Source organism: Myotis nattereri, assembly GCF_964212035.1.
Source record: "Myotis nattereri genome assembly, chromosome: 2".
In the NCBI taxonomy this organism is placed as follows: Eukaryota; Metazoa; Chordata; class Mammalia; order Chiroptera; family Vespertilionidae; genus Myotis; species Myotis nattereri.
The window spans coordinates 21344555-21362182 of record NC_138076.1 but is presented as its reverse complement, the minus strand read 5'-3'; the positions used below and the strand labels follow the sequence as shown (position 1 = coordinate 21362182).

At 40.4% G+C, this 17628-nt stretch overlaps 1 protein-coding gene across 1 annotated transcript in view; it reads right to left on the bottom strand.

Moving 5' to 3' along the window:
- The window catches only part of UNC5D (unc-5 netrin receptor D), a gene marked incomplete at its 5' end in the record, with an annotated part of 512639 nt that overhangs the window by 58981 nt on the left and 436030 nt on the right, over positions 1 to 17628 (bottom strand). Inside the window, 2 exons of the mRNA XM_081083068.1 lie at positions 2875 to 3252; positions 9369 to 9554. Coding sequence (XP_080939194.1) covers positions 2875 to 3252; positions 9369 to 9554 — 564 coding nt within the window. The remainder of the gene's footprint in view (positions 1 to 2874; positions 3253 to 9368; positions 9555 to 17628) is intronic.

Sequence of the window (17628 nt, the reverse complement as noted above, 5' to 3'; positions counted from 1 at the left end):
CACACAGTAGGCCCTCAAAACATAAATCATAAATATATTAATGAATAAATAAAATTCAAAATTCTGAGTAAAAAAAAAAAAGTAGACCAGGCCTTGAGATATGCTATGTTCGTATGTCATGAGGGCCCGACAGTCAACTCAGATTGAAGCAGAATAAATATGTGTGTGGACTTAGGAGAAAGGGCTGTTTGTAGAGCAGATCCCATCTCATTTCTTTCAAGTCAGCTTAATTCCCTGTGTTTAGATAAAAACAGTGCTCATAATACTTCTAAATTCAACCTGAATCTATAGGATCATTGGAGCTTTACACTATTTCATCTTTCCTTCAATCAGCAAGCAAATGATTATCCTTCAAACATACTTCCCTCCTTCCAGGCAAACATGCAAATTCTACATGGAGATGGAAGATAGTCACACAGAGACAAGGGTTCTGGCAGGGTGATCATGCTGGTTGCATGTTATGTTGTATGAAGGAGGAAAGGCACTGTGGGACATTTTTATACATGCGTCTCCCTAGAGGAGTAGCCATTTTTTTAAAAAAATATATTTTATTGATTTTTTCACAGAGAGGAAGGGAGAGGGATAGAAAGCCAGAAACATCGATGAGAGAGAAACATCAATCAGCTGCCTCCTGCACACTCCCCACTGGGGATGTGCCCGCAACCAAGGTATATGCCCTTGACCGGAATCGAACCCGGGACCCCTCAGTCTGCAGGCCGACACTCTATCCACTGAGCCAAACCGGTCAGGGCAGAAGTAGCCATTTTTAATATGTCATTCACCAGTTATCTCTGATTAAGGAAACATATACTCTTTCCCAAACTCCACCTGCTACCCTGACAGCCTTTTATTTGATATGACAATAGAACCACCTGTCTGAGTTTCTTGTTTCATATTTTGCATAATGAATGATTTTTACAGTGTGGGGACCACCCCAACCTTTTTGAGATATCATTGCCAGACACCAGACAACAATTTGGGATGGGCAGCATTAGAACAATTTAATTTCTGTGCCTTGCTTCCTTACACATTAGCTTTTGAGGCATATTCTGCATTTATGTTCTGCAAATAACAGAGCATATGTTTCACTTCCCCACACGTATTTTTCCTCAAATTTATTCCCAGTGAACAGTTTCAATCTTGTGTGGGGCTTCTTGTTAGGAGCTTTAAAAATGCCCCTTTACAGAGGAAGTGTTTGGGAATCAGAGAAAATGCTAACAAAACTTTTAGGTTTCTTCTTCTTTTTTTTGGGGGGGGGGTTGTTTTAAGGTTCCTCATCTTTTATTTTTTGTCCATCACCATTTATCCCCTCTATAAAACTTTTAGTTTCCAGCAGCAGTACTTTTTAAGTACAAAGGGAAGAAAAAGAAAAATCTGTTTCATCATGATTTCATCTCTTTTCTTTGAGGAACATTAAATAAACAGCCAGTGAATGGGTTGATTTTGACACTCCCTCCACATGTGTGTAAACACACATACTAATAAATGAGGATGGGAAGAGAAAGGAGGGTTGTGGGCCGATGTATTCAACTAATAACTATTGAGAGCCTACTAGAATGGGTTAGAATGCGGAGATAAGATTAACGCACCATAATTCAATGTACAACTTCCATGTTTCTGATTAATATGTCCTACTATCTTTGAAAGGACAGGGTTTGCATCTTTTAGTTTTCTTTCTCCAGAACCCACACTTCCAGTTCTTAAGATTCTTACAAGAGGGGCACTTGGTAAGTATGGCTGACTCATTCCCCATTGATCTATCTGCCATTATCACCAGAGACATGCATACATATTTAAACCTTTGTCCTTATTACATCCTAAAACACTGACCAAGAAAAATGTAGAGTTTTGGAAGTTTAGAAAACAAAATCATTATTAGGGCTGAATAAGAGGGCTATTTGCCTGAAATGAAGTTTTTAAGAAAGCAATTGATATAGTAGAATAAGACTGTTCATCAACTTGAAACAAAATGCGGTCTCAAGTCACTAAGCGAGCAGAGGGTCCGTCCGCAGGAATGGCTGCATCAGACTAGTCCCATTGCATATTTCATTTTCTAAGAACAAATATTTCACTTGGAGAGGAAGGTTCGCTCTCCAATAGAGAGAAGTCTGACAAGGCCCTAAACAATGCTAACCTGTTGTTTAGTCAAACTGTCAGGTCAGGGCACTCTTTTTCTTTAAGTAGCCACTTCCTAAGTCTCCTTGCTTAGAAATCAGAGGAGCGACTGCCCTCTTTTGTCATCCAGTTCGGTCTTGAAGACTAATCCATAGATAGAATAATTTGTAAAGTGTTCTGGGCTGTACAGAACATCTAACCAAAAGGAGGAAAAAGTCCTTGAAAACTAAGTATATTTATGATGTATCCTTGGAATTGTAGCCTTGCTCATCATGAAGTAACATAGCAAGGCCTGTGGACACTCACAGTGTTGAATAGGTCAGTCACTGGGGAAGTTCAACTCAGAATGTCATTTCACCAAATTCCTACGAGTGCATCAGTCATGCTTGTCCATAAACCTGGGCTTTGTCAAAGAATGTTCTCAATGCTTTCTGATCATGTTCTAGGAAATATATTTCAAATGGGTTTAAACTCTAGGGACCACCCAAATCTTTTGAACAAATATGGCCACCACCAACTCTAGTGAGGGCATCAAATGGACTGTTCAGTCCATGATGGGATGAAGATTGCAAAATCTCATCTCAGCCTTGGTTCTTGTTTGCAGTGCAAATCAAGTAGACTGTTGGAGCCACAGTACCTGGAAGTTTGACAAGGGGATAGTAAAACATCTTAAGAATTAATCTGATGGGATGTAACTGTGCAAATACAAAACATTTCAACAAATGCTGGAAGATACACAAGCGCACACTTACCACCCACCTGTATTTGGCATTACCAAGCGTCCTCCTAGATGGCCAAAGACGCCAGTTGTCCTCAGTTCCGTCCTTGTGGGGAGCGACGACAGGTTTTGGAGGTAGGGTGTTTTATTTCTGGGATGCACTGTACTGAAGCTGCGGTTGTTTCCATGGGGAAAGGTCCCAGAATGGCTCTTGCCATGGTACTCAGCTCTCTCAGACACTCCCAGCGAAACCATGAATGAGCTCTGAACTTTGACTTTGATGTCTGACAAAGGGTTGAAGAGTGAAGACTCGGTCATGAGTTCCTTGTCCAGAGGGTCCTGTAGACAGATGGGTCCGCTGTATGTTCGACTCACGGTCAGGTCTGGCTGCATGGAGGAGTTCAGGAGCAGGGAGTTACCTGATAAAAGAAAAGGGCTCTGTCACTCAGAAACTAAAAGGCATCACAGTTACCCCTTCACATCTGCTTCCACGAACTGCACAACAGCCCGTGTGCTTGCCCGCTGCTCCGATCAGAGCCTGACCTTCAGGGCCACCCCGAGCATCTAGACTGGCTCTGTAAGACTGGTCATTAGTGATCACAGCCCTGGACTCTGGCTTTCCCAGGCAATTCTCTGAATGCCACTAACCTAAATCATTCACTTTTCAGAGTTCCTTTCAAGCTGTCTTTTCAAAACAGGTATTTCTGATACTCCATCAGGTATTTTTGTTGATGTGATTTTAACTGGCAAGAGAAACTTAAAAAGGGGGGGGGGCAGGGAGAAAGATGTTTTATAATCCAGTTTGGAGCAAAAATAACATCTGTTCATTTTAAATGGCACGAGATGACACAGCATGGTGACTGGGAAGTGCTGTTTATAACCGAAGCTGTATGAGTGCCCACACATCTCGTGAAATTTTGGAGCTTTGGGGGCAGGAAATGATGTGTCCCCAGCTCAAGAAGTTCAGGAGACCCCAATTTGTTCTAATAACGCATATGCCACTCTGAGAGGGAAAGAAAGCACCGCATGGGACTAGGGAGAAACATTCTATGTGGAGAACAGCTTAGAATGGCTTCCCTTTCAGTCTCAAAACAAACGGGAAAAAACAATCTTTACAAAAACATGAGAAATTGGACTTTCTCATCTGTTGGGGCTTACCAATTTTTCCTAAGCCATATAATAAAACGAAATGCTGTGATATTTCCTTGTGATGAAGTAATCTCATTTATTAGTAAATAACAAAATAACCCTCAGTCCCAAACCTCCCACCCATATCAGTCCGTCAATGTGACATCTCAAATTGAAACCCAAACCATATTAAACCATTTTCCTTTCGGGCCTGACAAAAAATGTTTAAAGTATGGTATTTTTGAAGATGTTGCAATTCCAGGACATACTGTATTAGCCTCTATTGTTTTTCCATTTTCATAATTTGTAGCAACCCCAGCAGGAAAGCTGTAATCCTGAGTTTTCCCAGGAAAGTTCTAATGCTCTAAGAGTCCTACATAATAAAAGAAGAGGTTCCGAATGAGGTGAAATAACCTTGGAGACCTAAAGGCTCCTTGGCGATGCATCTTTTTCATGCCTAAGGCTCCTGTGCTAAGACACAGGCACAATCAAGAGGCTGTGCTTTTTAAACAGGACTGCATTGAATTCTACAGGCACCATCCTTGCTCTTATTTATGGTTTTCCCAGGCAAGCGGCAGGGCTAAAGATCCACCTAACATCTTGAAAGAGTTGGGAACAGGTGTTCCCACTGGGTCCGGAAAAATCATACTCCTGAGTCTCGTGGCTACTGTATCTCAATCTCTCACCTTCTGAAGATTAATTTCTGGCTACTCTTAAAAGACCCTCCTAACTTAAGTGAAGCCATGAAGCAAAAACATTTCTCAGAGTTATACTTAAGCCTAACATATGCACTTAAATGGAAAATAGGATTATAGAGGAGTGGGCAAAAGTAGATTTACAGTTGCAATATAAATAAATAATACAATAATAAATAGTAATACAAGAATAAATTCTGTTTCTTGTACTCACAACTATAAACCTACTTTTGTCCACCCCTGTAACAGTAGCTATGTATAATAGAGTCCACAGTTGACAAAAGTTGGCTGCCAACTTGATTCAAGTCTGATCAGGAACAATCATCTGATCACCCCAAGTTTCTCCCTGGAAATCCTTTTTATACAGTTCCTGGTGTACTCTGAGTGTCTTATTTAACAGTCTCTCTGTTCATCTTGCTGGGTTCTAACTATATTTGCTCAAGGCAGAACCAATGAGCATCAATGTGAGGTGTTATCACAACAATTAACAGGGTAGAGTGGAATTTGAATAGATAATTTTTTCTTATATCACTACTTTTGTGAGATTCCTGCTTAAAAAAATCAAAATGATAAAGTTTGGAAAGGCTTACTATACACATAAGCTCCGAGAAGCCCCTAGTAAGGAAATGTGTTTAAGCTTATCCTAGTCAGCATTCTCCAGATGAGCCACCGCTCTAGCCTGCTGCCTGGTGCTCTATGAACAGTTGCCTCCTGTGCCCAGGCAAGAGAAAATAACCAGGTTCTAGAACAATATTCACTACATTTATTGAGCTGCTTCCATATGCAAAGGGCTTGTAAGTCATGTTATTCCAGGTAATTTCATCCTCAGAAGAACCCTTTGAAGTGGATATGAGTATCTCCATTTTAAAGCTGTAAATTGAGACTCAGAGAAACTAACTGATTAACTAGGTCATTTAGCAATTTTGGACTCATCGTTATGACTTCAAAGATTCTGCACTTGTACACGCAGCTCTCATACTACTAGCTTTCCTCCATTTTTAAGTGCTTGGTCTAAGACACTGATATCTTATTATTTGATGAATATATATTTCTAGTTTCTTAATTTTTTTTTCAATTTCAGTTGACATACAATATTATGTTAGTTTCAGGTGTACAACATACTTATTAAACATTTTACAGATTACAAACTGATCACCTACCTGACACCATACATAGTTATTACAATATTATTAATTATATTCCCTATGCTATACTTTACATCCCGGGGACTGTGTCTATAACTGCCAATTTGCGCATCTTAATCCCTTCACCTTTTTCATCCATTCCCCAATCCCCCTCCCATCTGGCAACCATCAATTTCTGTTAGGATTTCTTTCTCTGTATTTCCTGTATACCTCTTATAGATTTTTGCTTTATGGTTACCATGTACTTCCTATATAAAAAGCTATGTTTTAGCAGTCTATTTTAAGTTGATGATTAGTTAGGTTTGAACACATACTAAAATCACTATAGTTTCATCATCACTTTTTACTTTTTTTGTGCATCTGTGTGTATCTCTTAATATATTGTTGTAATTACACATTCTCTTTCTACATTTGCCTTTTTACCTTTGTACTAGCTTTATATTGGTGAATCCACTGCTTTTACTAAGTGGCTTTGTTAACAAAAAAAAAATTTCTTTCCTATATTTTGCTAGTCATACTTTTGATCATCTCTTTTTAAAGAAGTCCATTTAATATTTTTTTGCTGGGTAGAGTCATCTTGGCCGTAGTTCTTTCCTTTACATAATTTTGAATATTTTGTGCCAGTCCCTCTGGCCTTCTAAGTTTGTCGACACATCAGCTGACAGTCTTCTGGGAGTTTCTTTGTACACAACTAACTCTTTATTCTTGCTGTTTGTAAGGCTCACTCTCTGTCTCTAAACTTTGGCATTTTAATTATATTGTATTTTGGTGTGGGCCTCTTTGGGTCCATCTTGTTTTTGACCATCTGTGCTTCCTGGACTTGTATGTCTATTTCCTCCGCCAGGTTTGGTTATTTATTCAAATAGGTTGTCAATCCCTTGCTCTCTCTCTTCTCCTGCTGGTACGCCTATGAAGCAAATGTCGTTACACTTAATGTTGTCCCAGAGGTCCCTTAACTATAATCATTTTAAAAATTCTTTTTGCTGTTCTGATTGTGCATTTTCCACTACCTTGTCTTTCAGATCACTGATTCAGTATTCTGCTTCATCTAATCTTATTTGATTCCCTCTAATGTATTTTGCATTTTGATTTTTTTTAATGGTTTCTATCTCTTTGTTGAAATTCTCCCTGAGTTCACCTATTCTTCCCCTAAGTCATGAGCATCCTTTGCACTTTCTATCTGGTAGATTGCTTGACACCATATTGTTCAGTTATTTTCTGAAAATTTGCCTTGTTCTTTAATTTGGAACATGTTTCTTTGTCTCCTCATTTTGGCTGACCCCTTGTGTATATTTCTATGTATTAGGTAGATCTGCTATGTCTCCCAGTCTTGGCAGGGTGGCCTTACCTAGTAAATGTCCTTTGGGGCTCAGAGGTGCCATCTCTCTGGTCACCTGAGCTGGGTGCTCCCTGGTATCCCTTGTATGGGTTGGGTGCCCTCCTGATGTAGTTGAGTCTCGACTGCTGCTGTGACATCAGTGGATGAGACTAACCTTTGGAAAGACTGGCTGTGAGAAATTCCTGGGGCTACAGAAAACAAGGTACTGTGCGGGGGCTGACTCCATGTAGCAGGATTCACTTCAGTTGTCTGCTGAGTCTGCCTTGGGTATGTCATTTGTGGAATGCTTGGGGGATGCTCTGGTGTGGTAAGAAGCTGGCCACTTGGAGTGTTGGTTCTGGGGCCTCTTGGGAAGGACTCTGATGCATCCCATGGTCAGATTTTACCTGTGTCTGGCCTGCAGCCACCTGTTAGAAGCTACAAAGTGATCTGTGGTTGGTTGTCACCTGTGCTGAAAGAGGTTGGACTGTGAACTGAGGCTGGCTGTCACTACTGCCAGGCCTCGGACCACTTAGCAAGAGGTACAGGGCATGCTGAGGCCAGCTGCCATTTGATTGGGGTTTATGGACCTTGAAAGATTTTATAAAGTTAGCAGTCTAAACTGAGGCAGGACACCTATGTGAAAGAAACACTGAAAGTAGTGTGGGTGGTGAGGCAGCTGGGTGGGGCAGGGTCTCAGATTTGGCTCTGTCCTATGCCTGAAGATTGGGGGAGGGAAGGCCTCAACAAAGGAACAATGGCCTCTGCCAGCACTCTCCCTAGGGAGACAGCTACCTTGACCCCTGCCCCCACCAGCCCTCATTCTGAAGTTAGTCAGATCACCTCCTCTCTGTCTGCCCCTGGTGCTTTGTGAGCTACTGCCCCCGGGCTGGAGTTGAGCCGGTAAGTAAGTTTGTGTTTCTGTGAGTCTGCTCATGGTATCTTTAAGAACTATAGCTACTAGGTCTGCAGCAGCCCTCCATCCCACTTAAACACAATCCCTGCTTATTTTCACAGCCAGATGCTATGGGAACTTCATTTCCAGGGCTGGAGAGCCTGGTGTGGGACTGGGACCTCTCAGCTGAAATAGCTTTTCTCATTTTTAACTGCCACACCATGGCTGTGGGACCTGCCCATTCTGCTTCTCCACCCCTTCTACCTGTCTCAGCTTGGCTTCTTCTTATATCCCAGGTTATAGGAATTCCCTTCAGCTAGTTGTAATTTTGATGTGGTCATAGAAGGAGGTGAGCACAGTGATTGCCTACTCTGCCATCTTGACCTGAAGTCTCTATTTCTAGTTTCTTATGGAGCCTAAATATTAGGTCTTAATTGGATTTATTTCTAATAAAATAATATATACTAAACCCTGTATAAGGCTACTCAGTCTCAGACATGAAACTTCGGTGCCTAGAAGTGAGTGGTGAAACTGAAAGCATTTTGTTTCTCCCAATTTCTAGTGCCCTTGGGTTTCCACTTCAGAACCTGCCAAGCAGTGAGACTTCTTCTTGTCCTGTGGTACAGGTGATATTGATATGTAATAGCCAGAAATAAAGGTGATGAGAGTCCATGTAAAAAATCTTCATTCACTGAAGAGAGTTTCATTTTTTTTCTCTAAAATTAAAACTGTGTCTGTCTCATCACCAATCAGAAATAGATGTAGTTCCTATAAGAGAATTCAATGGCTCTTCATTTTGAAAATGAGCATTGCTGTAGTTTCGTATGATGGATTTTCCTTTCCCCTCGCAACAAAAGATTGCTTGACTGGGCAACAGCTGAGAGTCATTTAAACTAGGAATTTCATTTTTTTCTTTGGCTAACTGACCCATCATATATCAAGAGTCCTTTTATTTAGAACAGAAGTACAAAAATAATTCCACCTAATAAATAGTGTAATATATGTGTCTGGGAGGTTGCAGTATAGTAGTTAGTCCTTAGCCTTGAATAATCAGAATTTCAGTGATCTAAATTATATACCCTCAAAGCAGTCTTGTTAAAATAGAAATTTGGATAATCTGTGAAAAAGTAACTTACTAAAGACAGAAATACCTCATTTAAATGTTGCTAATGGTCAATTGAGAGCCATTTGTCCTAAAAGCCAAGCACTTAGGTTTCCTAATGTATGAAGACAATTTGGCAGCGGCCCCCAGTGCCAAGTGCTATGTTCACACAGGGCCAATGAACACGGAGTCCTGTGTGAGCATAGTCTTTGGTCCTGAGGACGTGCTGTTGGGGTAACCTATGCCGCTGACCTTGACGGACTGTTTTGAAGTTGAAGGTCTGGAAGCCACCTGTCAATGCAGAAGAGTCAATGACGTCCACACCATAGTCACTCTGGCTCCGTCTATAAAGGGTGACACCAATGACGAGGACTGCAACAGCCACGACTGCAGCACCCAAGCCCGAGTACAAAGCAATGTCGCTGGCATTCTCAATGCCTGAAAGACACAAGAGAAATCCTAAGTGGCCAACATGGGCACAGAGCCAAAGAGCCACCCCATGATACAAAATGAAATGTTATTGGGTTTTTGGAGCTACGGCTCAAAGAAAATTATATATGCAGCTAGCCACAAGTTATACTCTCTTTCCAACAACAGTCACGTTTCTGAAATACCTTGCATAAATCAAAGGGATGCTAGTCAAATATCTTAACTGCATTAAGATAGCTTACCATGTAAAAGAATCTTGAAGACAATCAATTTTGCAAAGAATATATTTTCAAATAAAAACAGGCAACTTCTTAGGAAGTCATATTTACCTACATTTTTTTTTTAGTTTTGTTAGAGGGGAAACATGAGACCCACATACAAGGACAGAATATGGGTGAACTGTTTTACTTATATATGACCTGGGCACATGCATTCGTGGAGAGTGATCTGGGGCTAGAAGATAACACATGGTCTGTGAGTCACAAGAGTAGACCAGAGTTTGCAATTAGGGCTTTTAGCTGTGGCACACATCATTCATTTTAAGAGAACACATTAACAACACCAGTTTAGAGTATATACAATCATTTTGAGAGGATTTCTGTTGTGATAGATGAAAGGTCTTGGGCCTAGGGGCTCTATGTCCATGGTAAATGTTTTCTAGCACCAATTAGATGCTAGACTCGAATACTTTTTTTGTGGAAGAGGACGGGTCTCTAAGAGGGCACATGCTGTTTCTCCCATACCTCTCCTACTCCATCCTATTGAACGCATGGGCAAAGCAAAAATAAAAGCATTAGTTTGAATTTAGACTGCAGGTGTCTCCCCATCCCCCAAGATATGTTGTAGTCGATTTTCAACTCTTTTGCTCAATGCACATTGGGTATGGTTCATTCCTAAAGAGATGCATCATGGCTACTATAATTCAGCATGAAGTTTATCCAAGACTACATAATCCTAAAGGAGGTGTAATCTTGGAAGGTGTGTGGAAATGGAAGGTGGCAAATGCTAACTACGTAATTAATCTCTTTACAGATTATGTGGTCAGTGCACTTAATAGGTCCAAAAGTAATTGCTGTGTCACCCTGTGCTGGGCTTGGAGGATAAAATAAAACCATTATATATTTACTTTGTAATTGCACAGCTCTTACTATGCATTCACCGCACCCTAATTTGGTGCTTATGTTATCAAATGAGTAATACTAACCACACAAGTAAAATGAATTTATTTTCAACAAAGTCAGTGGACTGTAAAATAAGGTGCTACCAAATTAAAGAGTGAACAAGGAAATCAAGCAGAACCAGTTCGGTAATAAGGCAGTAAACACAGAAAAATAATTTGCGAGGGAGAACACAATCACCCAAAAGGTCAGAGGATTATCAGACAACTTTACAAACAAAACTTTTCATTGATTTTAGAGAGAGAGAGGGGGGGGGAGGGGGAGAGAGAGAAACATCAATGAGAACAAAACAGGTGATTGGCTGCCTCCTGCATGCCCCCTACTGGGGACCGAACCCACAACCCAGAGGTGCCCTGACTGGGAATCCAACTGGTGACCTTTGGTGCATGAGTTGACACTCAACCAACTGAGCCACACTGGCCAGGGCTATCAGACACCTTTAATAACCATAATAGCCTAGGAGAAACAGGGCTGTGACTTAAGCTTTAGTTCCAACTTTGTGATGGCCCAAAGGAGAGACAGGAATGGAGGTATTTGTGGTTGTCTTCTTTGACCAACCAAAACAATAGGCACAATGGTTCATGACAAGTCCAAAGTTCCAATATCTATGTCACATGGGGGGAAAAGTTCCAACATCTGCCTGTGTCTTTGCTCCTCTGAATTCTCACCTTCATCTTTATTACCCAACCCCTGCTACCCAGGTTCCTTTGAGGAAATAATAAATTATTCTCAGAGGAGAGAGAGGAATGGAACATGACAGATACAAAAAGCCAGGGTACCAGGAGCAGTGAGAACTTTGGATTGAAACCATTGACCTTTTCTCCCCTTTCCCTCCAGTTCCTTGGGCACTGATGACTGATGATACTTATCATCATAAAAGGTGCATCTGGGGAGAACACACCTGCTCAGCAACTGAGCACCCACAGAAAAACAGCCTGGCAGCATCCAGAACGCAGCTGCTCTTTGGCTGAGTTGGCAAAGTACAGACAAAGACATCTTTGGCTTTCCAGGTACTAAAATAGGAAGGGACAGAAGCCAGGAGGATGACCAGGGCAAATACGTCTGCTGAAAATGGACATCACTGGACACATACATTCTGAGACTAAACTGAGTAGCAAGAACAAGTTGTCTTTGCTCCTCTAGATTCTCATCTTTATCTTTATTATCTAATCCCTGCTATCCAGGTTACCAGGTAACCAGAATTCTCCTCCCTTCAGATACAAATCCTGTGTTTAGAAGAGGAATCTACATGTGCCTTTAGATTGAGGTTTAAGTGTGTGATATGGATCACTGTGTTTCCTTTCCCAGGAATGTTTGCAGAATCTACGTGACTTAAGGAAATTAAATACTGAATTATAGAATTTTAAAAAAAATGAGTAGAGGGACTTTGGAGAGAGTGGGTAAAAAGGGAAGAGGCTTTTATGGCGAGCCCCACCTCATTATAAGGTTCATCCCAGCACTTAGTGCAGTCTAAAAGCCAGAAGTCAACGGACTTCTACATAAAGATAAACACAGTGGTATCTATTTTACAATAACAATCTGTCCTAGGAATTAGAAAGTTCGGGATATAATATTTTCATTTATGCAGTACTTGTTGACAGCCAACCATGCAATGAAAATGAGGATGCATGGCTGAATTAACACATGGTCCATATTCTCAGCTGTTTCTTGTCTAAAAGTGGTAAATCCTGGTGTCCAAGTACAGCTACAGGTAGATACATGTATTCAAAGCTACATGTGTATGTCTCAAGAGAGTGTACCAGACATCCTCACCTACAGCTCAGATTCTTTGGAAGTTGGCTCACAGTGCTTCTTTCTTCTTTGTCTTCTTTCTTTGCTCTTCTTTTCTCTATCTACCTGCTTTTATTTAACCTCATTCTTTTATTTTCCTCAATTCTCCTCTACATCAATGTCTAATCTGTCCATTCAAGAGAATAGAGTGGTTTTCCCTATAAGGATTTCTGTGTGCTTATAAATACTCATTGATTTTTCTTTTCACGTATGTTCAGGACTGGCCAGAAGACCCTGAGGTTTAGTTCCACATTTTCCACCATGAGTATATGTGTGTCTGTGAGCACATGAGCACTTGGAGGGGAGCCACTACAGAATCATCACATACATGTGTGCATATGCATACAGAGAAGCACACATTCAGCTCTGCTCAGAACATCAGAAGCCACTACCACTCCTTCCCAGGGGAACTGCTCTACCATCATGGCCACATGGTGTGGGCGCTTCCCACGGCCTGACAGCTTCTCCACGTCCATTCCTGTGCTCCTCCCCTTCTTCGCTGCACTGCTGTATGCTTCAAATGCCATTGTAATTAACTTCCTGCTAGGTGGATGCCTGCTAGTGAAAGGCCTGTTTACCTTTCATATTACAGTGACAGGTCATTGTCATACATCCCTCACCCCAGCAGGCATGTAGGCCAGTGATGGCGAACCTATGACACGCGTGTCAGAGGTGACACGCAAACTCATTTTTTTTTGGTTGATTTTTCTTTGTTAAATGGCATTTAAATATATAAAATAAATATCAAAAATATAAGTCTTTGTTTTACTATGGTTGCAAAGATCAAAAATTTCTATATGTGACACGGCACCAGAGTTAAGTTAGGGTTTTAACTTAACTGACACGCCGAGCTCAAAAGGTTCGCCATCACTGATCTAGGCATTACCCATCTCTATCTACCTGTCAGGTGACAGCTAAAGGTCCCCTCCCCCAAGAAAGTAACTCTGTCCTGTACAGTCTCACCGTCCCTGCCAACCTATGGTCATCTAAACTCTTGTATCTCTTATAGTTCCTAGAACTCATTTTGGATGATACTTTTTATTGTTAAGTATCTGAATGCCAACGCATTCTTCCTTACTGCTCTAAACTTTTCAAAAGCAGTAGTATATCTACAGTTTCCCTCAAGAAATTTTGCAAATCATTGTGTGAAACTATTTATTAATTTCTTGCCTTGGAAGAGAAATATAGAATGTCCCAAAATTCATGCAAGAAGTAATTTTGGTAGAAAACACAGGTTTATAATTAAAAATTGTAATTTTTTTATTGATTCATTAAGTATACAGTATAGGTTTATGTATGGAATAGCACATCGGGTAAATGGCCTCCACAGCTTTGCTGGCACATACGCAAAGCCGTGGTCTTCATTGTCCCTGCTCCTGGGACATAATTGGTACTTGGTAATGCTTATCAAATTGAAGGGATTGAAATCAAAGAGCAACAGATATTAGAATCTGATTCAATAAACCAAGTAAAATTAGGCTTTTATTTTTTGTTGTTGTTAATGCTCACGCAAAATTCAAATCTTGCATGAATTTTGGGACACCCTATATTAAAGGAAGCACAGTCTGAGGTTAGTTTTAGAACCCCTGCCACATGGACTCTATTTTTTTGTGCATTTACACACATGTACATTTACATCTGTTTGCTCGCTCACATACACTTGTGTTGCTGGTTTCTTTGCTTAAGAGATTTTGAACAAAAGCTTTGGTACCCCATGATGGATTGGGCTGTTCTGCTTTTTTTTTTTTTTTTTGTGGACACAGGATACTTTTCTGTGACTTTCTATTTCATAGGTGAAGCTTTACAAATTTATGTCTTATTGATGTTTTTTTCTGTGTTTTCATCCTTATTTTCCTCTATCCAAAAATCAAAAAGCTTAGGTAAAACTTGGAAGGACCCAGCCTGGTGGCAGGACAGATTGTTGTGTACAAGCTATAGGTCAGAGATAACAAACAAAACGTCTGAGAACTGACTGAGACATCTCTTGTATCCCCAAATTGTTCAGAAAATACTGCAGAACATGTTCAGTAGAGAGTTGGAAACAAGGACCCTGGCAGGGAAATGTTTATGGGTTTATTTGGGCTGGAGAAAAGAGCTGTAAAGTGAGTTGTGGTGATCTTTAATGCAGAAAGGGTTGTTATAAGGGAAGAACTGGCCCACCGTAGGTGCTCAATAACCCTTCATTTATGCTGAAGCTAGTAACCAAGTCTTCCGCCATCTCTAACAGGGATGAAAAGGAGGACGTGGCCTTTTATTACAGCAATCGGGACTCTGGTTAGATATTAAAATGACCTTTTCTACAATGAGGGCTGTTAAAAAACTGCACTGTATTTCCGAGTGAGATTGGGAACTCTCCTTTTAGAAAGTCTCTAAGAGACAGAATGAATTTACAATAGTCTGCAGTTATTTATTTTTGGGGTTAAGGCTGGTGAGAGGAGCTAAATGACCCTTCAAAGCACCTTTGAACTTCACAGTTCAAGGAGGAGGCATTAACAAGTCCGATGGCTTTATGAATTACAACCATCCTACTCATTTTTACTAAGCAGTTTCCCCAAAGGATTAAATAGAAGGGCTGTTTACTTAGTTTGCGTTTATGTCTGTACCTGACTCCCATCTGAAAGACATATTGATGCCACTTGTTAATGTAAATTTAACTTAATTCCCATGGTATAAGCTTAAGTATATATCAGGTTAGAATTTATTTTACAGGATTAGGTAGCGACACAGAATTAATGAAGGAGCATAGCAAATGCCCTTCAAAACATGTTTATTTTTTTCTATCTCCTATTAGATATAGAATGACCATAGATCTCATTTCATACAAACAACAATAACTTGAACTGGTATATAGAGGAGACAGCGAATTACTAAGGCATCCACACAGTAAATATTCACAAAGAGAAGGGTGAGAGAGGCTAACCAATTAAAGAACATCTTTAATGACAATTAAAGAACCATCTGCTGTTCTGGACCTGGAAGGTTATAGTCACCTCATGAACTCCACCCCCAAGTCTCCACCCCAGGCAGTGCTGTGGATACAGGGTGATATGCCAAAATATTAACTGCATGCTGAAATACGATATAACAGAAGTCATTGTTAGAGCTGTTTATACCTGCTGTCACTTGGAAGCAACATTTTTTTTCTTTAACACATAAGAAAATAGCTTTTAAATAGTCAGCCATTGTGAGCAATTCCAATTTGCATTCCTTGGAATCTCTTAACCCCATTTACCAATCAACATCTCAGCTTCTTTTTCAATCTCCCATCCTCAAAAACATCATTATTATTATTGTGGTGATTGTTACTTTCTTGTTCTAGTTAATGACAACAATAGCAAATTCTTAAGTAATACTTACAATATTATATGCCAGGTACTGGCCTAGTACTTTACACTTATTAACTCATTTTGATCTTCCAACAACCATGTAAAAATGTCCCCATTCAAATGTGTAAACCAAGGCAAGAAAATCACTTGCCTTGCCCAAAGCTTCCTGATTGGTAAGGAGCAGAGCTGGGATTCAATCCCAGGCTCTCTAGTTCCAGAATCAATGGATTAGGATAGGCTCAGCCCCTCTCTAACTGTTATCCCCTATTCTTCTGATCACTCCACTGACTACCTCTAGACACAAGAGTAACCCAGTAACTGAGCATTGTTTGTGCTCAAATTTTTGAAACTACAGATGTGACCACATTCTCATCCCTACAACCAAATCTATTTAAAGATGTTATATTTCCTTTTTTACAGATATGACATAAGGTAGAAACTACGCAAGGCTTCGTAATTAGACAATGACAAAGCCAGGGTTTAAATGCACATCTGTCTTCACTCCCAAGCTGCTTAACCATTACTCTGCGTGACTTCCTAGCCCCTTCTCTCTGCTCTGTATATGCCTGTGCCAGGTTACATTGCCTTGCTTGGAGGAAGTCACAAACCCTACTGGCCGGCTGGGCCTTCTTACAGGTGAATAATGATTCCATTCATGTCCCGTGTCCAAACACGTTTTTTCTTAAAACAGTTACTCTGATCTTTGTTTCCTTTCTCAAGACTCCTGCTTCTCACCAGCCCTCTTTTAGGTGAGAAAAATAGAGATCATCCCATGTGAGTTCTCTGCCCTACAACTCAAAATCCCTCTGCTTCCTCATGCATGCAGTCTTTCTTTCCTCTTCTCTACTCCCTGCAGAGCTGCTCCTCTTCTGTGTCAGGGAGCTCTGATCACATCCTCTCCTGCCTCCACTGGGATCTGCCCTCATTCATTATTCCCTGTTTGTCTTGGATCTTCAAAAATTTCCTCCAACTTCGAGCCTTGCCCTTTGCCTATAAACATAGTCTAGTTTCCCTAATCAACTCTCCCCAAATCCTTGCTGCAACTCGTTTTCTAATAAATTTCTCACAGATGCAGCCTGCTTTACACCCATAGAATCCTTAGCTCTTTGTTTGAAAAAAACTTTAAATATTTTTAACATTAGACATTTCTTAATACATGTTTCATAATTTTGCTAACCTTTTACCCCATGCCCCTGTTAAAGGAGTAAGTTGAATATAAAATAAGAAAACGTTTTAGAAAAGTTTCACTATGCAAAGGGAAAACTTATCCTCCAACTACCCTTTCTCCAAAAGTAGCCACTCTGGTTAGTACCTTGAGACCCTTTCAGTAAAAAAAAGTAAGTGTCCTTCATTTATTTTCTCTTTACCCTAAAGGCTCCAGATTAAACTTCCTTTACTGTACTTTGCTTATTTTCCATGTATAATGTCTTGTAGATCTATCCTTATCAGAACCCACAGGACAACTTCATTTCTTCTTATGTTTGCCTAGCCCATTGACAGGGTGTAGGATAATTTGACAAGCCCACTATTTCTCTATCATTTGACTGTTCCCTCTAAAGTCTTTCTTTGGCCCGAACCACTGTCCGAAGGTTATTTTCAACAGCAATGCTCTCTGTCTTATTCTCTCAGCAGTAGACAACAATAGCCAATCTACCTTCTAGGGAAAAAAAAGTCCCTTAAATTTGATTCTCCTACCTTCTTTCTTACTGTTTAGTAACTACCCTTCAGTCTCATAGTTCTATAAATGGGCTTTAAAGTTAGGTCTTGGCCCTTCTTTCTTTCTCTATG